The sequence below is a fragment of the Stegostoma tigrinum genome, unplaced genomic scaffold, assembly GCF_030684315.1.
Source record: "Stegostoma tigrinum isolate sSteTig4 unplaced genomic scaffold, sSteTig4.hap1 scaffold_484, whole genome shotgun sequence".
Lineage (NCBI taxonomy): Eukaryota > Metazoa > Chordata > Chondrichthyes > Orectolobiformes > Stegostomatidae > Stegostoma > Stegostoma tigrinum.
The window spans coordinates 20,511-46,512 of NW_026728413.1; the positions used below are offsets into that span (position 1 = coordinate 20,511).

The 26,002-nt window shown below is 53.5% G+C and overlaps 1 protein-coding gene across 1 annotated transcript; it reads left to right on the plus strand.

Moving 5' to 3' along the window:
- Positions 1-1,485: 1,485 nt before the first annotated feature.
- psmc4 (proteasome 26S subunit, ATPase 4) lies at positions 1,486-21,981 on the plus strand. The gene is made up of 11 exons (XM_059644062.1): positions 1,486-1,596; positions 7,562-7,660; positions 8,103-8,289; positions 10,184-10,330; positions 11,462-11,571; positions 12,574-12,667; positions 14,729-14,896; positions 15,456-15,532; positions 17,459-17,627; positions 18,908-18,963; positions 21,628-21,981. The coding sequence occupies exons 1-11, from the start codon at positions 1,561-1,563 to the stop codon at positions 21,739-21,741; spliced, it is 1,257 nt and encodes a 418-aa protein (XP_059500045.1). The 5' UTR covers positions 1,486-1,560; the 3' UTR covers positions 21,742-21,981.
- The last annotated feature ends 4,021 nt before the right edge of the window (positions 21,982-26,002 follow it).

Below are 26,002 nucleotides of genomic sequence, written 5' to 3' on the forward strand. Positions count from 1 at the left end.
AAGGGTCTAAGCCTGAAACGTCAGCTTTTGTGCTCCTGAGATGCTGCTTGGCCTGCTGTGTTCATCCAGCCTCACACTTTATTATCTTGGAATTCTCCAGCATCTGCAGTTCCCATTATCACTGACCATCATCAAAGAGCCCTCCCAACCCCTGGAATGCTCCCCTAAAACCTCCCTCATTCGGCAGAAGATACAGGAACCTCCGCACATGCACCAAGAACAGCTCGATTCCCCACTGTTATTAGATTACTGAACGGGCCTCTAATTTCAAATCTAGTGTTGAAAATCGCTTTTGTGCGCCTCCAGTGCAGCAGTAACCTTATGCGCCTCGGCTCTGCCTGGGCACCCTATATTCTGCATGTTCTTGTTTGCTATGATCTGCCTGTACTGCCCACAAAATAAAACTTTTCACTGTACTGAGGAACACATGACTGCAATAAATTAATTCAAACTGAGGTGACGGAAGGGTCAATTGAGTCAATGGGTGTGGCATTGGATGCGTATTTGGGTAGAAATGGTGGGCAGAGGCAAGACATTGTCAGTGCATTACTCAAAACAATGCTCAGCGCGCTAGTACAAAATTTGGGCTGAATGGCTTCCTTCAGGAAGGCTTGGCCTTCCAGAACTACATCACCCGGCAGGCGTTGAGAGGGGTTTCCGGCGGTGGGCGGATATGACGCACAAAGAGGCCCACGTGCACGGCAACGGCGACCACGAGAGAATACCACATCCGGAAAAAGAAACAATAACACCCGCACATGTGGGGATCAGAAACAAGATCAGAAGTTTGTGGGAAAACGCAACAGCTCTGGCAGCCGCTGCGGGGTCAGAAATCAGAGATAACGTTTCAGGTCCAGAGACGATCCTTCACACCTGAATGTAGCAGGCCCGCAACGTCACTTCCGTCCCAGTGTGGCGCTGATGTCAGAGGAGAACTACAAAACCCAACCGGACGCGGTACCACCTCCGGCCCAAAACGGAGATGGCGTCACAGGACACAAAGAGAACTACATCTCCCAACAGGCAATCGCATGGCGACTGGCATGAAACGGATATGGCGTCATGGCACACGCGGGGAACATGTATCGCCTGTTGTGAATGGTCCCCACCCGAAACGTCAAGTTTCCTGCTCCACTGATGTTGCCTGGCTTGCTGTGCTCCTCCAACTCCGCACGGTGTTGTCTGTTACAAGCATCTATTACTACTCAAAGGGTGATGACGGTGCGGCACGTCAACGGAGAACTACATCCCCCGGTAGGCTACGGGCGGGTTTCCGGTAAGCGAAGGAAGTGACCTGTTGGAAGCAACGCTGCAGCTGGGGAGTTCAAGAAAACACAATGTGGGGACTGAGCGCGGAAAGGTTCACCCCGAATCTTCATACACGGATGCTGCCAAGCTTGCATGAGTGTTTCCAGCAACTTCTAACCGACCGACCGGCCGTATCCTGCATGGAGAGGAAGTGACATCATAGCATGGGCCGGCGTGAACTACATCTCCCGGCAGCCGCCGCGTGTTGAGGGTTTCCGGCGGTGAACCGGAAGGCGCGGTGAGACAGCAGCAATGGAGGAGCTGGGGGTGATGGTGGAGCGATTACAGGTGAGTGAGCTTCGTCCGTGAAACCATCAGCGAGCGCGTCGCGGGGGTGTTTTGGGTGGGGAGGGGGGTATAAGGGGAGCGGGTATTTTGGGTGGGGAGGGGAGGGGGGTATAAGGGGAGCGGGTATTTTGGGTGGGGAGGGGAGGGGGGTATAAGGGGAGCGGGTATTTTGGGTGGGGAGGGGAGGGGGGTATAAGGGGAGCGGGTATTTTGGGTGGGGAGGGGAGGGGGGTATAAGGGGAGCGGGTATTTTGGGTGGGGAGGGGAGGGGGGTATAAGGGGAGCGGGTATTTTGGGTGGGGAGGGGAGGGGGGTATAAGGGGAGCGGGTATTTTGGGTGGGGAGGGGAGGGGGGTATAAGGGGAGCGGGTATTTTGGGTGGGGAGGGGAGGGGGGTATAAGGGGAGCGGGTATTTTGGGTGGGGAGGGGGGTATAAGGGGAGCGGGTATTTTGGGTGGGGAGGGGGGTATAAGGGGAGCGGGTATTTTGGGTGGGGAGGGGGGTATAAGGGGAGCGGGTATTTTGGGTGGGGAGGGGGGTATAAGGGGAGCGGGTATTTTGGGTGGGGAGGGGGGTATAAGGGGAGGGGAAGGGATGGATTCAGGATTGGGGGGTGGTTGGGGTGGTTGGGAGGGGAAGGTAGTTTTGAAGGGTTGTGGGCTGGCTAGGGGGGTATTTGGGGAGGGGAGTGGAGAAGAGAGGTATTTGGGGAGGGGGTAGTTGGGGAGGGGAAGGGCTATTTTAGAAGGGTTGTGGGCTGGTGAGGGGGGGTATTTGTGGAGGAAAGTGGGGGGAGGGGCTGGCAGACATGTCGAGGGGAAGACTGAGATATTGTGGTGGCCACGAGAGACGGGCTATTGCATCTGCAGTAAAGTGGATGAACTCGTTGCACAGATAGATGTAAACAGGTACAATACAATTGGGAGTTTGGTCATATGGCTGCAAGGTGACCAGGGATGGGACCTGAATGTCCCAGGGTGTTCGGTATTTAGGGTACAAAGGACAAGGGGGTGGATTTGCATTACTGGTTAAAGACGGAACTCTCGCAACTGTAAGAAAGGATATTATCTCTGACGATGAGTGGCACAGGTGGCTCAGTGGTTGGCACTGCTGCCTCACCGCACCAGGGACTCGGGTTCGATTCCAGCCTCGGCTGACTGGGTGTATGCAGTTTGTATGTTCTCCTCATGTCTGCGTTGGTTTCTTCCCACGGTCCAAGGCTTAGATGGTTATGTTTAATTGCTCATAGTGTCTGGGTGACGGTTGTCTTTGGATTGGGTGCTTCTCGAAGCGTCAGTGTGGATTTAATGAATGACCTCTTGTACTCTGTAGGGCTTCTACACTCTGTTCTATGTGGAGTCTGTATGGGTAGAGTTGAGAAATACCAAGGGTCAAAAAAGTGGTGATATTGGGAATGGCATGAAACAAAATTAGAGATGCCTGTGATAAGGGATGATATTAATCTGCACTTAGATTGGGCTATTCAAACTAGCCACGTTGCCATAGAGGAGGAATTCCTCGAGGGTATACACGATGGTTTTCTTGACCAATATGTGGAGGAACCAAGTAGAGAGCAGGCCATCTTAGACTGGGTACTATGGTAATGATTCCCTTCCCATTACAATCTCGCTGTGTGTGACCCCTCGGGGAAGAGCGACCATAACGTGACAGAATTTTTTAATCAAGTTGGGGAGTGAGGTAGTTGATTCAGAGATTAGGGTGCTGAGCCTTAATAAAGGAAACTATGAGGATATGAGGCATGAATTGGCCTGAATAGATTGGGGAGAGTTGCTTAAGGGAATGGCGGTGGGTAGGCAATGGCAAACATTCGAGGAACGCACGGGAGATCTGCAACAACTGTTTATTCCTGTCTGTCACTAAAGCAGATTATGTAAGAGGGCCCATCCATGGCTTACAAAGGAAATTCGGAATAGTATCTGATCCAAGGAAGAAGCATACAGATTGGCCAAGAAAAATAATAAATCTGAGGGTTGGGAGCAGTTTAGAATTCAGCAAAGAGGGACCAAGGGATTGGTTAAGAAGGGGGCAATACATTACTAAAGTAAGCCTGCAGGGACCGTAAAGACCGACTCTAAGAGTTTCTATATATACGTGAAGAGAAAAGGATTGCCAAAGAGACACATCATGGTCCCCTACAAACAGAAATGGGGGACCGTGTAACCATGGGGCAAAGAAATGGCTGAGGAACTGAATACGTACTTTAGTTCTGTCTTCACAAAAGAGGACACAGATGAGATACCAGAATTGTTGGAGGAGGCAAGATTTAGTGAGAGGGAAGAACTGAGGGAGAGCAATATTGGGAGAGAAACGATGCTGGGAAAATTGTCGGAATTGAAGGTGGGTAAATCCCCAGGCCCTGACTATCTGTATCCCAAAGTACTTACAGAAGTGACCCTAGGAGTAGTGGATACATTCCTCGTCATCTTCCAGGATTCTATAGACTCTGGAACAGTCCCTGCAGATTAGAGGGTGGCTGATGTCACTCCAATATTCAGAAAGGGAGGGAGAGAGAAAACAGGGAATTATAGACTGGTGAGCCTAACATCGGTATTGGGGAAAATTCATGAATCTCTTATCAAGGACTTTTTATAGCAGAACATTTGGAAAGCAGTAGCAGGATCAGACAGAGTCAGCATGGATTTATGAAGGGGAAATTGTGCTTGACAAATCTGTCTGAATTCTATGAAGATGTATGTGAGGAATAAGAGAATGGCCAAAGAAAGAGTGGGGCCGATCAGGGATAGCATAGGGAAGTTGTGTGTGGAGTCTGAGGAGGTAGGGGAAGTCCTAAATGAGTTTTTTGCTTCTGTCTTTACGAAAGAAACAAACTTGGTAGTGAATGAAACCTTTGAAGAGCAGGTGTGCATGCTGGAATGGATAGAGATAGAGGAAGCTGATGTGCTGAAAAATTTGTCAAACATTAAGATTGACAAGTCGCCAGGCCCGGACCAGATTTGTCCTCGGCTGCTTTGAGAAACGAGAAATGCAATTGCTTCGCCACTCGCAGAGATCTTTGCATCCTCGATCTCCACTGGAGTCGTACCTGAGGACTGGAGAGAAGCAAATGTAATTCCTCTCTTCAAGAAAGGAAATAGGGAAATCCCTGGCGATTACAGACCAGTAAGTCTCACGTCTGTAGTCTGCAAAGTGTTAGAAAGGATTCTGAGGGATAGGATTTATGACCATCTGGAAGAGCATGGCTTGATTAAATGCAGTCAACACGGTTTTGAGAGGGGCAGGTCATGCCTCCAAACCTTAAGGAGTTCTTTGAGGATGTGACTAGAAAAGGTGATGAGGGTCGAGCTATGGATGTGGTGTATATGGACTTCAGCAAGGCATTTGATAAGGTTCCCCATGGTAGGCTCATTCAGAAGGTCAGGAGGAATGGGATACAGGGGAACTTAGCTGCTTGGATACAGAATTGGCTGGCCAACAGAGGACAGCGAGTGGTAGTAGAAGGAAAATATTCTGCCTGGAAGTCAGTGGTGAGTGGTGTTCCACAGGGCTCTGTCCTTGGGCCTCTACTGTTTGTAATTTTTATTAATGACTTTGATGAGGGGATTGAAGGATGGGTCGGCAAGTTTGCAGATGACACAAAGGTTGGAGGTGTCGTTGACAGTATAGAGGGCTGTTGTAGGATGCAGCGGGACACTGACAGGATGCAGAGATGGGCTGAGAGGTGGCAGATGGAGTTCAACCTGGATAAATGCGAGGTGATGCATTTTTAAAGGTTGCATTTGAAAGCTGAGTACAGGATTAAGGATAGGATTCTTGGCAGTGTGGAGGAACAGAGGTATCTTGGTGTGCAGATACATAAATCCCTTAAAATGGCCACCCAAGTGGAGGGGGTTGCTAAGAAAGCATATGGTGTTTTGGCTTTCATTAGCAGGCGGGTTGAGTTTAAGAGTCGTGAGATCTTGTTGCAGCTCTATATAAAACTTTGGTTCGACCGCACTTGGAATACTGCGTCCAGTTCTGGTTGCCCTATTATAAGAAAGATGTGGATGCTTTGGAGAGGGTTCAGAGGAGGTTTACCAGGATGCTGCCTGGACGGGAGGGTTTATCTTATGAAGAGAGGTTGACTGAGCTCGGACTTTCTTCATTGGAGAAAAGGAGGAGGAGAGGGGACCTAATTGAGGTATACAAGATAATGAGAGGCATAGATAGAGTTGATAGCCAGAGACTATTTCCCAGGGCAGAAATGACTAACACGAGGGGGTCATAGTTTCAAGCTGGTTGGTGGAAAGTATAGAGGGAATGTCAGAGGCGGGTTTTTTACACAGAGAGTTGTGAGAGCATGGAATGCGTTGCCAGCAGCAGTTGTGGAAGCAAGGTCATTGGGGACATTTTAAGAGACTGCAGGACATGCATATGGTCACAGAAATTTGAGGGTGCATACATGAGGATCAATGGCCGGCACAACATCGTGGGCTGAAGGGCCTGTTCTGTGCTGTACTGTTCTATGTTCTATGCAACTAGTAGAGTTGCCAAGGGGGAGCTAGTCGATATATATTTGGACTTTCAGAATGTGTTTGTCAAAACCCCATTTAAGAGATTAATGTTCAAGATTAATGTACGTAGGATTGGGGGAAGCATATTGAGTTGGATAGGAAACTGGCACAGAGTAGGAATTAATGGGTCCTTTTTCAAATTGGAAGGCGGGAACTAGTGGATGAGGGAACAAAATATAACAGTCCCAGGTTTGCAGATAATGCCAAGTTGAGTGGCAGGGTGAACTGTGAGGAGGATGTAGAGATCCTTCCGCATGATCTCGACAGGTTTGGTGAGTTGGCACATCAACGGCTGATACAGTACGATTTGCATAAATGTGAGGTTGTTCACTTTGGAAGCAAAAACAAGAAGGCAGATTACTACCTGAAAGGCTGTACATTGGGAGGGGGGAGTGTGCAGTGGGATCTGGGTGTCCTTGTGCATCAGACTCATTGCGAGAGGTTTCGAGTACAGGAGCAGGGATGTGTTGTTACTGTTGTACAGGGCCTTGGTGAGACCACACCCAGAATACTGTGTGTAGTTTTGTTCTCCTTTTCTGAGGAAGGATGCTCTTGCTCTTGAGGGAGTGCAGCGAAGGTTTACCAGGCTGGTTCTGGGGTTGGTGAGACTGAGATATCTGGAGAGACTGAGATAACAGGCTGTAGATCTGGATGAACACAGCAGGACAAGCAGCATCAGAGGAGCAGGAAAGCTGACGTTTTGGGTGTAGACCCTCCTTCAGAAAAAATGTCAAGAGACTGACTGACTAGGTTGGGATTGTTTTCACTGGAGTTCAGACAAATGAAGGGAATCTCATAGAGACTTATAAAATTCCCATAGGACTGGACAGGGTAGATGCAGAGAGGATGTTCCCGATGGTGGGTGTGCCCAGAACCAGGGGTCACAGTTTGAGGATTCGGGACAGACCATTTCTCCATGAGACATTTCTTCACCCAGAGAGTGGAGATCCTGTGGAATTCATTACCACAGGAAGTAGTCGATGCCAAAACACTGAATGTGTTCAAGTGGCGACTAGATATGACAGCTAGGGGGGAATGGGATCAAAGGTTCTGGGGAGAAAGCAGGATGAGGCTGTTGAGTTGGACAATTACCATAGTTGTGAAGAATGGTGGGGCAGTTCGGAATGGCCATCTCCCACTCCAACCTTCTCTGTTTGTATGGGTTGTGGGAAAGAGGAAACATCGCGGTGGGGAGGGAGATGGGTTGTTGGGGTCGCAGTGCGGGAGTGGGGGGGCGCTGCAGGGAGGGGAGACGGGTTGCATAGCGGGTGGGGGTGGGGTGGCTGTGGCGTGGGAGACGGGTGGCTGGTGGTGGGGTGGTTGCTGCAGGGAGGGACACGGTTTGCATAGTTGGTGGGGGCCGGGTTGCGTGCTACGCCTGCTCCGCTGTGGTGTGATTGCCGCCGTGACGTTGGCCCCTGTGTGTTCACAGGATGACATTCCTGCGCTGATGTCGTCCAGGCCTCACACTGGCCTGTCCTTTCTTGCCCCTGAGCCTGAGGATTTGGAGGATCTGTACACTCGTTACAAGGTGAGTGAGCTAGTATCTGGAGAGACCACCAAAGGGCCTCAACTGATGGGAGGTGGCTGTTGGATTGTGGGAAACGTAGCCATTAATGTGTACACAGCAAACTCCCAGAAACCACAGCAAGAGGGTGATGAGTACTGATGAAGGGTCTAAGCCTGAAACGTCAGCTTTTGTGCTCCTGAGATGCTGCTTGGCCTGCTGTGTTCATCCAGCCTCACACTTTATTATCTAAACCAACTTATTTGCCTGATTCAGAGATAGTAGGAACTGCAGATGCTGGGGAATCGGAGATAACAAGGCTTTGCTGCTCCTAAGATGCTGCTTGGCCTGCTGTGCTCATCCAGCTCTACACCTTGTTGTCTTGATTTAATATCCCATCTGAACAAGTCACATTCCCATAGTGCAGCACTTGCTCTGCACTGACTCTCTGCCTGTTTGCTTGCAGAAGCTGCAGCAGGAGCTGGAGTTCCTAGAGGTGCAGGAAGAGTACATTAAGGATGAGCAGAAGAACCTGAAGAAGGAGTTCTTGCATGCCCAGGAGGAAGTGAAGAGGATCCAGAGCATCCCGCTGGTCATTGGGCAGTTCCTGGAGGCAGTTGACCAGAACACTGCCATCGTGGGCTCCACCACGGGTAGGTGTGCCAGAGAGAGAGAGACGCAGGGTGGCCTGGTGATACCCCACTCCACGCCCCTCGCCTGTCATGATCCTGCTGTTCCCCTCCCACTCGGGAAGTCTCTGACAGGGCTCTCCTTCTCCTGTGATCTCCCCGCTGCATTTCCTGTCCCACTTCCCCAGCTGCTGTCCCGAATAGCCTTGGACTGCCTGCTACTCGAGGGAGCACGGTGCGCCCACCCACCGGGAATTCACCAGAACTGAATCCCAGAGCTTCCGCTCCACCGTTCGGCCCATCACAATGATGACGTCGGTGGGAGGACTGCCCCCTTTGGCCTGCTGCTGCAGTTGATGGGAACGTGGCTAACCTCACTGTGACCGATGGCCCCCCCCCCCGCCCCAAACACTGCTCTACTCCCTGTCTGCCCCCTCCAGCAATCGAAGTTCTTTCAAACTTGAGCCCTGAATATATTCTTTTTCTTCCTCTTTTTGTTCTCACAGACTCTGCCTTGCATTTGTTGGGGGGGTGGGTGGGAAGAACATCATCTCAGGCACGCGCTCTCACCCCCCCCAACATCATCTCACGCGCTCTCTCTCATCCCCCCCCCCCCCCCCAACATCATCTCACGCGCTCTCTCTCATCCCCCCCAACATCATCTCACGTGCTCGCTCTCATCTCCCCCCCCCCCCCCAACATCATCTCACGTGCTCGCTCTCATCACCCCCGAACATCATCTCACGTGCTCGCTCACACCCCCCCAACATCATCTCACGCGCTCGCTCACACCCCCCCCCACATCATCTCACGCGCTCGCTCACACCCCCCCCCCACAACATCTCACGCACTCGCTCTCACCCCCCACCCCCAACATCATCTCACGTGCTCGCTCTCACCCCCCCCCACATCATCTCACGTGCTCGCTCTCACCCCCCCCACATCATCTCACGTGCTCGCTCTCACCCCCCCCCACATCATCTCACGTGCTCGCTCTCACCCCCCCCCCCCACATCATCTCACGTGCTCGCTCTCACCCCCCCCCCCCCCACATCATCTCACGTGCTCGCTCTCACCCCCCCCCCCCCACATCATCTCAGGTGCTCGCTCTCACCCCCCCCCCCCCAACGTCATCTCACGCGCTCGCTCTCACCCCCCCCGCAACGTCATCTCACGCGCTCGCTCTCACCCCCCCCGCAACGCCATCTCACGCGCTCGCTCTCACCCCCCCCCACGTCATCTCACGCGCTCGTTCTCACCCCCCAACAACGTCATCTCACGCGCTCGCTCTCACCCCCCCCACAACGTCATCTCGCGCGCTCGCTCTCACCCCCCCACAACGTCATCTCGCGCGCTCGCTCTCACCCCCCCCCCCCCACAACGTCATCTCGCGCGCTCGCTCTCACCCCCCCCACAACGTCATCTCGCGCGCTCGCTCTCACCCCCCCACAACGTCATCTTGCGTGCTCGCTCTCACCCCCCCACAACGTCATTTCGCGCGCTCGCTCTCACCCCCCACAACATCATCTCACGCGCTCGCTCTCTTTCCCACTAAATTACCAGTAGTTCTTTTTTCTCTTCTCTGCTGTTGTGTCACCTTCATTCTATGTTATGCTCCGTGCTGTAAACCTCCTGCTTCCCCCCCCCCACCGACGCCACAAAGATCCCTTAACTGGTCTGCATCCCTTTACAGCGTATCCGGCCTGTGACCCACTCTCCTGTTTGTGCTGAAGTGTTGCTGTGATGCACGCTCTCTTTCCATCTGCCTCACCCACCCGGATGGTTAATACTGTGTTCCTGGGGAAGGGCTTGACACACCAGTGCCGACCCGATCGCCCCAGTTCCTGCGCTGGCTACAGGTGGTGAGTTCACCCAGACTCTCATTCTGTGTTTTTGTCACTCCCTCTGCCCGCCCCAGGCTCCAATTACTACGTGCGGATCCTGAGCACCATTGACCGGGAGCTGCTGAAACCCAACGCTTCAGTCGCTCTGCACAAACACAGCAACGCCCTCGTCGATGTCCTGCCCCCAGAGGCCGATAGCAGTATCATGATGCTGACCTCAGGTACCAGCTTCCTGCCAGGGCCAGAGCGAGAGGTGGGGGCTGGCTGTCTGTCAGAGAGCGGGCGGCCTGCACAAGGCAACATTATGAAAGGGGCTTCGATCGGGGAGGCAGACATGGTGTGGGTGTATTAGGCTGGGGAGGGGGCGCGGTGGTGGTGATGGCGGGGAGGGGTTGGTGCAAGAGAGAGGAAGAGGCGGCAGGCATTTGCAGAGGAGACCACAACGGGGAGCCTTCGAAAGAAGTCCCGAGTAAATCTGATAGAGAATTTGGGAGAAATGTCTTTCTGCAGGGAGTTGGGGAGGTGACAAATGTGGGAAGAGGGAATGTGGGACTGTCTCCCGCAGGGATTTGTGGTTGGGTGGTGGCGGGGGGAGGTGTGTGTGTCTCCTGCAGGGATTTGGGGTGGGGGGTGTGTGAGGGAATGTGGGACTGTCTCCTGCAGGGAGACGTCGAGGTGAATTGCCTCGATGTATCGAAGTGGGGGCTACAGGATCACAAAGTAGGAGCGGCTGGAATCGAGCAGGATTGCCAGCAGGAAATAGCGGGGCCACGTGGCCTGTTTCTCTGGAAAATTCAGTGTCAAAAACGAAGGCGTTAGCTGCATGTTTCTGCAGGAGCGAGGCTGCGAAAACGAGAGAGCTGTCACTAAACCGTTTTCTTGTTCTGTAGCCCGATCCCAACGGAACTGGGCCCTTCGTGTCTGGGCCATGCCCCCTTAGTTTGCAAAGTACAGCCGGGGAGGTGGGGGGTAGCTTCAGCTCAGACAGAGGGAGACTGCCAGGAGCTATGACCCTTCCCCCTCGGAACAGGGAAGGTTAAGTGGGAGATGGAATTGGGCCGTTCAAAATCTCCAACGTTTTTTGGGGGGGAGACCGTGTTCCATAGGAACTTCCAAAAGGAGAAGGAATCGGGGGTGGGGGGGATGGAGAGATGGGTGTTTGCAGAGGCTGTGCAAGTGTTTGGAGGGTGTGGGGATTTAATTGGAGTGAGCTAACAGGGTAGATGGGCAGAGCGGCCTCTGTGCTGGGGTATTGAGGCCAGGCTTGCAGTGGGAGGGGTGGCCAGGGGAGTGGCAGGGCTGTGAGCGTACAGTTCAGCCCACCCCAGTGACCCTGGTTTTCTCGTCGACAGACCAGAAGCCGGACGTGCTGTACTCCGATATCGGAGGCATGGACATCCAGAAGCAGGAGGTGCGAGAGGCTGTGGAGCTGCCCCTCACTCACTTTGAGCTCTACAAACAGGTAAGCCCCTCCCAGACCACCTACCCCAACCCAACCCAACTCTGCCATCGCAGACCCCACACCCACTAAATAAACAGAAGAGGTGGTGCGAGTCATTCTAATGCTGCCATTAGTGGGATCTTGCTGTGCAGTAGTTGACCGAGGTGTTTTCCTCCATCATGGCGGTGACCCCCCGGTCTGGATGTGAAGCCTAAGCTGGCTGTGGGGCTTCAGGATGTCCTGGGGTGGTGACCGGCGCCAGGCGAATGCAAGTCTATATTGTTTTCCCCGCTCCCTTCAGTCTCTCTCTTTCTCCCCCCCCCCCCCCCCCCGCCATTGTCCTCCTCTCGCACCCCCCCCCCACACCCTCCTTGTCACCTCCCTCCGCCCTCTATCCTTTACCCCCAATCTCCCACCTCCCTCTCTGCCACCCTTTATCCTCTCCCCCACTGCAGTCCCCTCCATCCCTCCCACTTCTTCTCTTCCTCCTCCCTCTCTCCACACCTGCCCCCTCCCCCAATCCTTCCTTTTCTCACTCTCCCACCCTCATCCCCCCCTTCCTCTTATCCTTCCCCAACCATTCCTCTACCTCTCTGTCCTCTCAACCCCTCATCTCCCTCCCTCCCTCCGCGCCGCCACCTTGTCTCCACCCCATCCACACTTCCCAGTTGCCACTTGGTTATGCCCAGGTGGTGAGTGAATCTACATAGTCCGATCCCAGCTCCTGGCCAGTATGCCAGTATCGTACCTTTGCCACTGTCCAGAATGTGTAAGGGCGCTGTGTATTGCTCAGGCCGGCTCCCGGTCAGTCCCGGAGCGGGCTCTGGGGTGCGTGGGGGTGGCGGGGAGCTGTGTATTGCTCAGACCGGCTCCCGGTCAGTCCCGGAGCGGGCTCTGGGGTGTGTGGGGGTGACGGGCAGGCCCTGGGATGTGAGCGAGGGTGAGCTGAGACCGCCTCCCGGTCAGTCTCGGTGCGGGCACCGGCAGACCCATGGTGAACCTTGACCCTTTGCATTTCCGCAGATCGGCATTGACCCTCCGCGCGGGGTGCTGATGTACGGCCCACCAGGCTGTGGGAAGACCATGCTGGCGAAAGCTGTGGCTCATCACACAACAGGTAACTCTGCTCCAGGCCTTTTGGGCACCCTTCGGTCAGCGGACCACTCAGTCTTAGAGAGGCAATGATTCGTGTCAGCCCTGCTTTGGAAAGGCCTAGATCGTGCCTAACAAATTTGTTTGAATTTTTTTGAGCAGGTGACGAGGTGTGTAGCTGATGGCAGTGCGGTGGATGTCAACTTTATAAACTTCAGGAATGCTCTTGACAAGGTCTTGCGTGGCAGACTGGTCAAGGAATTAAGAACCTGTCCAACCCTGGATAGTTGGATTTGATCTATTGTTGTCTCACGTCTCTAAGTACAGTGAAAAGTCTTGTTTTCTTTTGTGAGCAGTACAGGCAGATCACGGCAAACGGGGTCATACTGATCATAGGGAGCTCAGATCGAGGCGAACAGGTTACAGTGCACACCGTGAGAGATCACCCTCAGATATGAAATGAGAGGTACGTTCAGGAGCCTGATAACAGTTGGGGAAGAAGCTGTTCTTGAATCTGTTATCATGGAAGAGTGTCTTACCAGCCTGGGAGCGGCCTTTCATGCTGGCAACGAGAAGTGTAGTTGGAGTCATCGGATGGAAGGTTGGCTTCTGCGATGGACTGGGCTGTGTTAGCAACTCTCCACCATTTCTTCCAAACCTGGGCAGAGCCTGTGGCCGACCTGTAAATGCTGGCGAGGGTCCTAATGGACGTGCCGAATCTCCGAAGCCCCCTGAGGAAGAGGAGGCAATTTAGGAATAGCTGCTTTTCTGCTGTTATCGGAATTCTGAACAGACCTCTCCAATATCAAAGATGATCTTTCTTTACAGCTGTAACACTATAATCCTGTTCTGATTCCCTGGCGTACATATGATTTGTCTGCTTAGCATGTGAAACAATACTGTTCACGATATCGAGGTGAATTGACAGCAATAAATCAAATCACATTTGACAAATTGGACCCAGAATTGGCAGGAGGCAGGGGGTGATGGTCAAAGGGTGTTTGTGTGACGGGAAGCCTGTCTGCAGTGGCATAACACAAGGTTCGGTGCTGGGTCCCTCACTGTTTGTGGGACACGAATGGACTGTTAATGAATGAGGAGGATTGATCAGGAATGTCACAGATGTTGCAGATTTGGTGTGTGGTAAATAGTGAGGAGGAAAGCCTCTGGTTACAGTACGATACAGGCTGGTCAGGCAGGCTGTACAGTAGCAAATGGAATTTAATCCTGAAAAGTGTGAGGTGATGCACTTTGGGAGGACTGACAAGGCAAGGGAGGGCATGATGTATGGAAGGAGCCTAGGAAGATCATAGGGACCTTAGTGTACATGTCTTTCGACTCCTTCAAGGAGCAGGACAGATGGATACGATGGTTAAGAAGGGGCACGGACTATTGGCCTTTTTATGAGTACAAGTACAGGGAGGTTATGAGGGATAATGGGAACTGCAGATGCTGGAGAATCCAAGATAATGAACTGTGAGGCTGGATGAACACAGCAGGCCCAGGAGCACAAAAGCTGATGTCTCAGGCCTAGACCCTCCACCAGAGGGTCTAGGTTATGAGGGAGTTGGGTGTAACGTTGAAACCACAGCTGGCGTACTGTGTGCACTCCTGGTGAGCGCACCGTAGGAAGGATGTGTTGCAACTAGAGATGTCAGCTCCACACACACAGGTTCCAATACTCCTCTTCCTCCTTGGAGAGATTTTTGAAATTCCAGAGAGAGTAAAGCTGCTGTAACAGGGGCGATTACATTGAGTTAAGATCAAAATCAGCGAAGATCAGATTGAATGGTGTGAGATTTTAAAACTTAAAAACTCTTTTTCACACAGATGCTGACAGAAGCTTTTGCATCTCTTCCACAAATAGTAACTAATCAGTGAGGGATTTTGACTCCGCAATATATGAAGGTGTAGTGGGTCTGAGGCAAAGCTGAGTACATGGAGTTAAGCCCCAGAGCGATCGTGAGGACCCGGAATAAAGGAATGGGGTCAAGGAGTCTGAGTGACGACTGTGTGCCAGGCTCAAAGAGGGGGGGCTGAATGGCCTCTTGTTCCTGTGTTGCTGACCCTTCTGTGGTTCTCCCAGCTGCCTTTATCCGTGTGGTGGGCTCGGAATTTGTCCAGAAGTACCTGGGTGAGGGGCCCCGCATGGTCAGGGACGTTTTCAGACTGGCCAAGGAGAACGCTCCAGCGATCATCTTCATCGATGAGATCGATGCGATCGCAACCAAACGGTTTGATGCTCAGACGGGAGGTAAATGAACAGTCAGCGTTCCGACCCCCCCGCACCTCTGTCACCCCCTCTGTCCCCCTACACACACCCCCCCCCCCCCCCGCACCTCTGTAAACCCCTCCGCTCTCCCTGTACACCCTCTCTACTTTCCCTGCCTGTCAGGTACCCCTCATTCCCATCGCTCTGCCATTGTGGGCTGTTTTTTCAGCTGCCTGGGGCCCTGAGCTGGGGAATTTCCTCTTTAAACCCTCTTCTCCTCTGTGTCAGTGAGTCTGGTTCTTTCTTTCTCCCTCTGATTCCTGTCTCCCTCGAACGCTCCTCCAACCCTTTTCCCTTTCGGAGGCTTGTTTCAAAATAAATGCTTCTTGTGACTGAGCTCCTGGTCACTTGTCACTTTGTGTAATTGCGATGAACCCTGCATTGTCTTGGGGAATGCTCTATGGGGTTGAAGGTGCTATAGGAATGCAGGTTGTTATAATTTCCATGGTGGCGGGGGGCACAGGTTGAGGTGGATGGGGAGGGAATGCCGTTTTATTTTTGTTTCTGTCTCTCCTGCAATACCTTGTGTTTTTATTCCCAGCGGATAGAGAGGTACAGAGAATCTTACTGGAACTCCTGAACCAAATGGATGGGTTTGACCAGAATGTCAACGTCAAGGTGAGAGACTGACTAAGGTGTGGGGGTTAGAGAGTCACCTGGGCACCTGCCAGTTTCCCAGTGTCTGCCCCGTTCTTGCAGCCAGAAATTAAACTGTTACCCACCACTTAAACACAGCAGCTACAAGAGCAGGTCAGAGGCTGGGAATCCTGTAGCGAGTAACTCCCGTCCTGACACCCCCCCGCCCCGCCCCGCCCCCAAAAACCACCACCACCAAAGCCCCGTCTCACCATCGACAAGGCACAAGTCAGGAGGGGATGGAATACCCCCACTTGCCCCTGGATGGGGACAGCTCCACCAACACTCAAGAAGCTCGACACCATCCAGGACAGAGCAGCCCCCGCTCGATCGGCCCCACATCCACAAACATCCCACTCCCTCCCCCCACCGACGCTCAGTCGCAGCGGTGTGTACCATCCACAAGATGCTCTTCAGAACTCACCAAGGCCACTCAGGCAGCACCTTCCAAACCCGCGGCCACTTCCATCGGGAAGGACAAGGGGCAGCAGGTCCATGGGAACACCACCCCCTGCAAGTTCCCCTCCGAGCCCCTCCCCATCCTCACTTGGGAATATGTCAGCTTTCGGGATTAGGAGCCGTGCACAGTACCAGCAAGATCCTGCATCGGAGAGTATGCATGTCCCTGTCGTGTGCAGTTCTACAGGTTGGGAGCAATCTGAGCCTGTTTTCCCCCCGAGGGGTTTAACCCTCTAAAATGGGTTTTAATTGGGGAGACTCTGAGAAAATGTTCCCACTGTCGGGTGGGGGGGTGGAGACCAGAACAAGGGTCTATTGATAGAAGACTGTCCTGAATAAATCCAAAGGGAAATTGAGGAGAAATGTGTCCCAATGGGGAAGGAATGCAGGCTTGCTTCCACAGGGAGTGGTCAAAGTGAATGATGTTGATGTGTTGAAGCAGGGGTGGGGGGGTGCGGAACCTGGAGGAACGGTAGGGTGAGGGGTGTGAAGCGTGACTCTGCCAGCAAGCGACAGAAACAGTGTCTGTCTGAGCAGAGTGTTGTATGTGAACCCCAGTAACATCATGTAATGGTGTGTAAGTGCCTTGAGATGGTGACAGAGGTATGGAGGGGGCTGGCAGAGGAGGGTTTCAGATAGGCAGGAGGGGGGCTGTCAGAGACGGGCCGGGGGGGGAGGGGGTTCTGTCAGAGATGGCACGGGGGTGGGGGGGGAGGGGTGTTTTGTCAGAGGCAGGCTCGGGGTGAGGGGGGTCGGCGGCGGAGAGGGGTTTTGCCAGAGGCGGGTCGGGGCTGGGGGAGTGGGGGGGGGGGGGGGGGCGCAAGGGGGCTTTTGTCAGAGATGGGCCTGGGGGGGAGGGGGGTTTTTGTCAGAGACGGGCTGGCGGGGGGGGGGGGGGGGTGGGGGCGTAGGGTGCGTGCGGGGTAACAGTATTTGAGTTTGCCCTGAGCCCTGGCTGCAGTATAGTTTGTCAGTGCGTGCCCCAGGCAGCAGCATTTCCTCAGGGGGAAGCTCCTGTGTCTCTCAGCGCCCGAATTTGAACAGAGGCGTCTAAAACAAACATTTGCTGAAGGACAGCCTTCGTTATTCCCTCCCTCCCACGTCCTTCTGCAGGATTGCGGGAGCTGAATGCAGTGTAAAGTTCCAGCAGCCTGGCACACGCTCCTGCCTCAGGCTGGGTTCCAAATCACTTCCCAGCCCAGCGCTTAACTTCTCTCAACAACAGTGGCTGCTGTTCTGTAACAATCGCATCAAGCTCCCTCCGACCTCACTCTGACCATGATCCCAATCCTGCATTTCTGGTGATTGTGTTACTCAAGGGATAAATATCAGGACCGGCGGGGTCCCGGAGAAAACAGTGCAGCTCCGTCCACCCCAGTCACAGCTATGGGATTGTTAATGGGCAGCACGGTGCCCCCTCGGCTCTAACCCCACTCTCTCCGACTACAGGTGATCATGGCTACCAACCGCGCGGATACGTTGGACCCAGCCCTGCTACGGCCCGGGCGGCTGGATCGTAAGATTGAGTTCCCCCTGCCTGACCGCCGACAGAAACGCCTGATCTTCACCACCATCACCGGCAAGATGAACCTGTCTGAGGAGGTGGACCTGGAGGACTGTATCCTTCCTCTGCCCATCCACTGGGGTGCAGGCTAGGGGGAGGGGGTGCTGGGTGTATACAGGGGAATGGGGCAGTGGGAGATGTGGGTTAGCCTTCCACCCACCCCAGAGCGGGCACCTCCTGGACCTTTGCTGCCCCACCGCCCTTCTTATTCCCTCCCTCTACCCACTTTTGTGCCGCTCCCCCGCCCCCCCAGCCTCTCTTTGCGTATTCAACGACTTTGGAGTTTCTCTGGCTGGGCTGCCACCCGTCCCTAATTGCCCCAGCTCCCAGGCTACCCCCAGATTCCCATGGGAAATCTGTTCAGCCTGCAAAGCTGACCTCTCCAGCACCTCCCACCGGAACCTTGCCCGGGAGATGGAGCGGGAAGCAGGGTTCGAGGATGGGATCTGTCGGCGCTCTGGTGTGGCGCTATCCAGATCCACCACTCACCGGCGGATGGTGATCCGGGGCTCAGAGAGTGGAGTGTAAATTTACCAGGAAGCTTGCTGGCCTCCGAACCCAATACTTCAGCTGGTTTAAGGCGAGATCTGCTCAATGGTTTTATTTGATTTGGAGGAACCAGGAGGATTCAGTGTGACCAGCTGGCCATTTGGCCCCTTCAGCCAGCTCTGCCATTCCATAAAATCTTGATTCTCCCCTCGGTCCCTTCAAAGACTCTTCGATTGCCCTTTTCAATATCTCCCTGACCCCCTCTTTCTTTTTAAAAACTATCCGACGCCCCAAAACCCGCCTCAAGTCAGGGTACGTGCAAACATCTAAGGGATGGAGAGAAGAGAGTTCTCAGCCCGCATCTGAAATAACTGTTTCTCTCCCCCCCCCCCCCCCCACCATTTTTATTCAGCGTTTCAACCCCTGCCCCCATTCGCACCACAGTGAGCCAGCTCTCATTCAGACCCCCCACCACCACCACAGCGACGGCACTGAAGTGGAACTTGCATTTCTGTAGAGCCTATCATCACCTCTGGGCATCTGCAGCCAAGGGATGTTTCCCCGAGGGGAGGTCGCTGCGGCGATGGCAGAGCAAGATCCCAGGGTCGGCAGTGCGAGCATGCTCGGGGATCAGCACTCCAAAATGTTTGGCGTGCGGATCGAACTGGCACACGAGGGAGGATTCTGCACCAACCGACCTGAGTGCGCTTCCAGAGTCCAGGGTGCCCCCGGTGATCATTCGCAGGAACACGGCGGTCGGATGGGTGGTAGCACTATTAACCCGTGTGGGCTCGCTCCCTGTGGGCCCTGATCCACTTTGTTCTATCCTTTACAGCAATCTGTAGACATCGCACGACCAGATAAGATCTCTGGGGCCGACATCAACTCCATCTGTCAGGAGGTGAGTGTGCTTCCAGATTCCGGAATGCTGGCTGGATTTGGGGAGTGATCCCTCTCTTCCGGTGCTTCCGTTCCACGCTTGACTCGAATCTCTGGGTCCCTTCTAGCTCTGGGAGCGGGAGGTTTCCTGGATGGGGACGTGAAGTGGAGACTGGGAGTGTGTTATTGGAGCGGGGAGGTTAAGGGGGAGATTGAATCGGGCCGTTCAGTATCACGGGGGGATTTCATGGAGTGGGTGTGTGGGGAGACTCTGTCCTGGGGTTTGGGGGGCAGGGGCAGTCACCAGAGGGAGAGGGATTGAGGAGAATGGGGCGGGGAGGAGGTGCGGGGGGAAGACCCCCAGGAGGAGGGAGAGACAGGGATTGACTGATATATTGCCACAGTGAATTGTTGTGATCGAGGAGGTGCTGACTGGAAGGGAGTAGGTTCTCCGTTTACACACATGGAGTTTAGGAACCCCTCCAGGTCCTCCTTTCAATCCCAACACATCCAAAAGGCCCCCAGACATGCCCGCAATCTAGCCTACTGCATTCGCTGCTCACAATGTGGGCCCCTCTACGTTGGGGAAACAAAGTGTAGACTGGGTGACCGCTTCGTAGAACATCTACGTTCTCACAAAACAAACTGTGGAGCTGGATGAACACAGCAGGCCAAGCAGCATCTTAATGTCAGCTTTTGTGCTCCTTTAAGATGCTGCTTGGCCTGCTGTGCTCATCCAGCTTCACACTTTTGTTTTATCTTGGATTCTCCAGCATCTGCAGTTCTCATTATCTCTGAACTACCTGTTGCCTGTTACTTTCATGCACTACCCTGTTCCCCGGCCAATATCTCTGTCTCCGGCTTGCCGCAGTGTTCCAGCGAAGCCCAGCGCAGGCTGGAAGAACAACACCTCATTTTCCACTTGGGGACCCTACAGCCCTCCGGACTCGATATCGAGTTCAACAATTATAGGGCCTGAACCCTCCATGTCCCAGCTCCCACACTCCACACACCAGGCCTTGTTACCACACAGCCTGCCGTTACACACCCCGTTATTAGCTACTAACAGTGCCCATTCACCCTCCCCAGCCACTCCTTTGTTTGTCCAACTGTTCTTCTGTCTGTTTGGGCTCAATCCCTACCCTTGGTTTACACCTTAGCCCATTTCCCCCACCCTATCTTCTACATTTAAACCAGCATTTCCCCAGCTACCATCAGGAAGGGCCACTGGACCTGAAACAGTAATCTCTGATTTCTCTCCGCTCTGTCCGCCACATCTGCTGAGCTTCTCCCAGCAGTTTCTGTCTCTGCTGCTTCCTTCAGTCCCTTTACCTAAGGGACTACTCCCTTTCATGCATTGTCGGGCCCATCGCTTTCTTATTTAAGTTTGATTTTGTCCTGCGGGATACGGACAGCGCAGGGATTTAATGCGAATTTCCCACAGGCGAGTTATGAATGACCCATCGCTGTGTAGACCTGGAGTCAGGTGTATATTCCAGCCTGGCTAAGAATGACAGATTTCCTTCCCCGAAGGAGATTAGCAACGTTCACCTGGGTGTATTTTGATGCCAGTCGATGATAGTTTCACGGATTTCTGCACGTGTGCACACACTCCCTGTCCCCAAGATGAGGTTCCAATTCCAGACCGATTCCTCGAATTGAAGTTATGCCGGTCACCGGCTGCAGGATTTGAACCCACGTCTCCCTGGACAACAGGCCCCTGGGTGACTCGTCCAGTCGTATGACCAGTCCGGGGACTGGAGTCAGATACAGTGTTTGGGTGCTGTCGGGATTCCGAGGGGTGGAGGGGACGGAGTTGGGCCAAAGGGCCGAGTTATTGTACGACCCTATTTCAAGTTGGTCATGTGTATGTTTTGAAAGATGAGCCATGATTGGCCTACGCCCCTGTTCTCTCAGACACCACTGTCGCCTGGCATGAGCGTCCTTTTTATCTCGCTGCTCCGAGTGTTTGCAGGTGACCCCTTAAGCCACCCTGTGCTGTTCATCACAGCTCTCGCCCCCTTTCCCCACTGGACAAACAGCCTGTTTCTGCACCGTGAGGTGGTGTCGGAGCTGTACGGGATTTTGGTGAGGCCGGAGCAGTGTGTACAGTTCTGGTCTCTGCTCTGTAGGAGGGAATGGGATTGCACTGGATGGCGTGCAGACGAGATTCCCCAAATGCTGGCTGCTATGTAGAAGTTTGTGACGAACAGAGGCAGGATAAATTCGGGTTGTTTATTCTGGAGCTGGGGGCCGGGGTGGGGAGGGAAACCTGATAGAGGGGTATCAGATTGGCATGGACGGGGTAGGTAGGAAGCAGCTGTTTCCCTTAGTTGAAGGGGTAAGAATAAGGGGACATTGCCACTTTTTGTAAAAAAAAAAGCTGACAATAGTTTAGAGAGGAGTTGAGGAAACTGTCTTCCCCAGGAGGGAGGTAGGTTCTGGAATGCTCTGCCTGGGGGAATAATTGAGATGGGAACCTAGCAGTGACTGTGCAGGCTGAGGCTGAGGGAGGATTGAAGGACGTTGCGGGGTGGGGGAAATGAGAAAAGATGGGAGCGGGCCTGGACTTGGACAATCAGTCATGATTGTGTCTAGCGGACTGGCCTAAACCCCTTCGCTGCCTCGTCTCGGGAGAGATTTGAATTTCTGTATCTCGAATTCTGTCCCCCAACCCCCAACTCAGGCTGGAATGCTGGCGGTCCGTGAGAATCGCTACATCGTGCTGGCCAAAGACTTTGAGAAAGCGTACAAGACCGTTATTAAGAAGGACGAGCAGGAACATGAATTCTACAAGTGAGGAGCGAGAGCTTTGCAGGGAGGTCTCGGACTGACAGGGTGGTGTTCACAGCCCCGGGCCTATCTCGCTTTTGGTCCCCTCCACCCGCTTTTCCTTGGGACCACACAGCACTGTCACTCCCTTGTGGGTTTTTTTAAAAATAAGTTTCTGAACTGTTTTGTGCGTGTATGTGTGTGTGTGTGTGTGTGTTCTTAATTTAACGAAAAAAAAATGTCGAATAAAGTTCATTGCTAGCCACAACATCCCCATCTCCAGTTCTCATGGCTGCTGTTACTCGGTTCCATCCAGCTCTCCCCTTGAGTGGGGACAGAGGCTGGGGGGGAGGCGATGCGTCTGCAGTAGGTGGTGAGGGAAGCACTTACTTGACCACCTCCTTACCAGTCTAGCCTTACGCATTGAGAATAACCTCTATCGTGTTGTGTGGCACTATCTGTGTGCTCAATGGGACAGACGTCACACAGAGCTAGCAACTTCAGACTGGGCATCCACGAGGCACTGGAGACCATCAACAGCAGCCGGATTGTACTCCAGCACAATCTGTAACCCCATGGCCTGGCATATCCCCCACTCAACCATCACCATCAGGCCAGGGGATCAGCCCTGGTTCAATGGAGAGTGCAGGAGGGCACGACAGGAGCAGGAGCAGCACCAGGCAAACCTGAAGGTGCTGGAGTCGGAGATAAGTGTGGAGCTGGAGGAACACAGCAGGCCAGGCAGCATCAGAGGAGCAAGAAAGCTGCCGTTTTGGGGAAGGGGCCCAACCCAAAGCGTCAGCATTCCTGCTCCTCTGATGCTGCCTGGCCTGCTGTGTTCCTCCAGCTTCACACAGTTTTATACCTGAAGATGAGGTGTCAACCTGGTGAAGCCTCTAAACAGGACCCCTTCATGACAAGTGGCAACTGACAGAGCTGAGCCTTCCCATAGCTTCTAAGCTCTGCAGTCGAGAATCCTTAAAGTGTAGGGACAGGCTTTTTGGCCCAACAGGTACATGCTGGCCCTCTGAGGAGCATCCCACCCTGACCCATCCCTATCCCTTCCCACAACTGGCCAACTCAGTTGCACATCCCTGGACACTATGCGGCAATTTAGCACGGCCAATCCCACCCTAACCTGCCCATCTTTAGACTGGGAGGAAACCCACACAGACATGGAGAACATGGAGAACATGCAAACTCCTCACAGACAGTTGCCCTGATGCCCACCGACTCCCAGAGCTCCCTAGAATACCCCTCCTCCCACCCACCCTCCTGCAAAAATCCCATTCCCAATTCCTCCGCCTCCGCCGCATTTGCTCCCAAGATGAGGCATTCTACTCCCGCACATCCCAGATGTCCACGTTCTTCCAGGACCGCAACTTACCCCCCACAGTAGTCGAGAAGTCCCTTGGCCACGTTTCCCGCAACGCATCCCTCACCCCGCCCCCGCCACAACCGTCCCCAGAGGATTCCACTCGTCCTCACACACCACCCCACCAACCTCCGGATACAACACATTATCCTCTGACACTTCCGCCATCTACAATCCGACCCCACCACCCAAGATGTTTTTCCATCCCCACCCTCGTCTGCCTTCCAGAGAGACCACGACTCCCTTGTCCGCTCCACACTCCCCTCCAAACCCGGCACCTTCCCCTACAACTGCAGGAAGTGCTACACTTGCCCCCACACCTCCTCCTCACCCCCATCCCAGGCCCCAAGATGACTTTCCATATTAAGCAGATGTTCACCACACCTGCCAGTGTGGTACATTGTATCCACTGTACCCGGTGCGGCTTCCTGTACATTGGGGAAACCAAGCGGAGGCTTGGGGACCGCTTTGCAGCACACCTCCGCTTGGTTCGCAACAAACAACTGCACCTCCCAGTCGCGAACCATTTCCACTCCCCGTCCCATTCCTCAGACGACATGTCCATCCTGGGCCTCCTGCAGTGCCACAATGATGCCACCCGAAGGTTGCAGGAACAGCAACTCATATTCCACTTGGGAACCCTGCAACCTAATGGTATCAATGTGGACTTCACAAGCTTCAAAATCTCCCCTTCCCCCACCGCATCCCAAAACCAGCCCAGTTTGTCCCCTCCCCCCACTGCACCACACAACCAGTCCAACCTGTCTCTGCCTCCCTAACCTGTTCTTCCTCTCACCCATCCCTTCCTCCCACCCCAAGTCGCACCTCCATCTCCCACCTACTAACCTCATCCCACCTCCTTGACCTGTCCGTCTTCCCTGGACTGACCTATCCCCTCCCTACCTCCCCACCTATACTCTCCTCTCCACCTATCTTCTTTTCTCTCCATCTTCGGTCTGCCTCCCCCTCTCTACCTATTTATTCCAGAACCCTCACCCCATCCCCCTCTCTGATGAAGGGTCTAGGCCCGAAGCGTCAGCTTTTGTGCTCCTGAGATGCTGCTTGGCCTGCTGTGTTCATCCAGCTCCACACTGAATGATAGCTCCACTCCCTTTTATGTTTGGGGTTGGAACAATGTTACATCAGAGAGTAAACTTTGAACTTACCACTCAGCAGAAGCATCTGTCAAATGTAGAGGGATTGAGCAAGGTAACATCCAGAGCTGCAGGAAGCATGACCATCCCTCTGAGGGAGTGTCATGGAAGTGTTTGATGGGGGGGGACAGTGTAGAGGAACTCTCACCCTGAGCTGTCCCCATCCTGGGAGCGTCGTACAGGATTTGAGGAGATCTGTCCCCCGTAACACCCAGTGAATTGTCATCGTGAACTGGTTAGGCGGGCCAGAAGAGTTTTAAGACTCAATTAAATTATAAGTTCCTGTCAACAGTAATCCTCCAGCCGTGAGGTACACACAGGATCAAGGGTCAGAGATAATGGGAGCTGCAGATGCTCTAGAATCCAGGACAACAAGGTGTGGGCTGGATGAACACAGCAGGCCAAGCAGGAAAGCTGATGTTTCGGGCTGAGACCCTTCAGTCTTCGCCTCCATCGCATTTGAACTGGAATATAAACAGCAACAAAATTAATGCACCAACACACTCCAAATTCCTGAACATAGCCTTACTGATAGCAGGACAGGGACAGCACAGGGTGAGATACCGTGTAAAGATCCCTCTACACTGACCCCACATCAAACACTCCTAGGAACAGGGACAGCACGGGGTTAGATACAGAGGAAAGCTCCTCTACACTGTCCTTCCCCCATCAAACACTCCAGGACAGGGACAGCACGGGTTAGATACAGAGGAAAGCTCCTCTACACTGTCCTTCCCCCCATCAAACACTCCCAGGACAGGGACAGCACGGGGTTAGATACAGAGGAAAGCTCCTCTACACTGTCCTTCCCCCATCAAACACTCCCAGGACAGGGACAGCACAGGGTTAGATACAGTGTAAAGGTCCCTCTACACTGTCTCCCCCACCCCAATCAAAACGCCGCAGGGACAATGCAGGGTTTGGTAACAGAGTAAATCTCCCTCCAAAACCTGCCAGCTTTTCTTTTTTTTAAGCGATACTTTAATGTTGTATTTTCACACACTTACAGTAATCTCACACCTCAGAATGTGCAAACTCCACACAGACAGTCGCCACGAGTATGGGATCGAACCTGGGGTCCTGGTGCAGTGAGGCTGCAGTACTAACCGCTGAGCCATTCTCCCTCTCTGTTTCCTATCTGTGAGCCAATTCTCTAGCTCTCTGTTGTAAGTACATAATTGTGTCCAGGCACACGACTGTTCGCTAGTCCACTCCAGTTTCAGGTCAATGGTAGCCGCCGGGATGTTGACATATGAGGACTCAGCAATGTTTTCACCATTAAATGTTCAGATGTTGGCTCGTTGGTTAGCATTGCCTCCTTACATGCCAGGGACCCTGGTTTTCCTACACGTGCTCCAGTTTCATCCCACAGTCCAAAGGTTGGGGTGGATTGCCAGGCTAAATTACCCATAGTGCCCAGGGATGTGCAGGTTAGGGTGGATTGGCCAGGCTAAATTACCCATAGTGCCCAGGGATGTGCAGGTTAGGGTGGATTGCCAGGCTAAATTACCCATAGTGCCCAGGGATGTGCAGGTTAGGGTGGATTGGCCGTGCTAAATTACCATAGTGCCCAGGGATGTGCGGGTTAGGGTGGATTGGCCGTGCTAAATTACCCATAGTGCCCAGGGATGTGCAGGTTAGGGTGGATGGCCGTGCTAAATTACCCATAGTGCCCAGGGATGTGCGGGTTAGGGTGGATTGGCCGTGCTAAATTACCCATAGTGCCCAGGGATGTGCAGGTTAGGGTGGATTGGCCATGC

What these genes read in the sequence shown, in the direction of transcription:
- psmc4 (XM_059644062.1), top strand. Translation starts at nt 1,561, where the DNA reads ATGGAGGAGCTGGGGGTGATGGTGGAGCGATTACAG. An exon ending in CATCGTGGGCTCCACCACGG is followed by an intron (nt 8,290 to 10,183) that starts GTAGGTGTGCCA and finishes TGCCCGCCCCAG; the next exon opens with GCTCCAATTACTACGTGCGG. An exon ending in TGTGGCTCATCACACAACAG is followed by an intron (nt 12,668 to 14,728) that starts GTAACTCTGCTC and finishes TGGTTCTCCCAG; the next exon opens with CTGCCTTTATCCGTGTGGTG.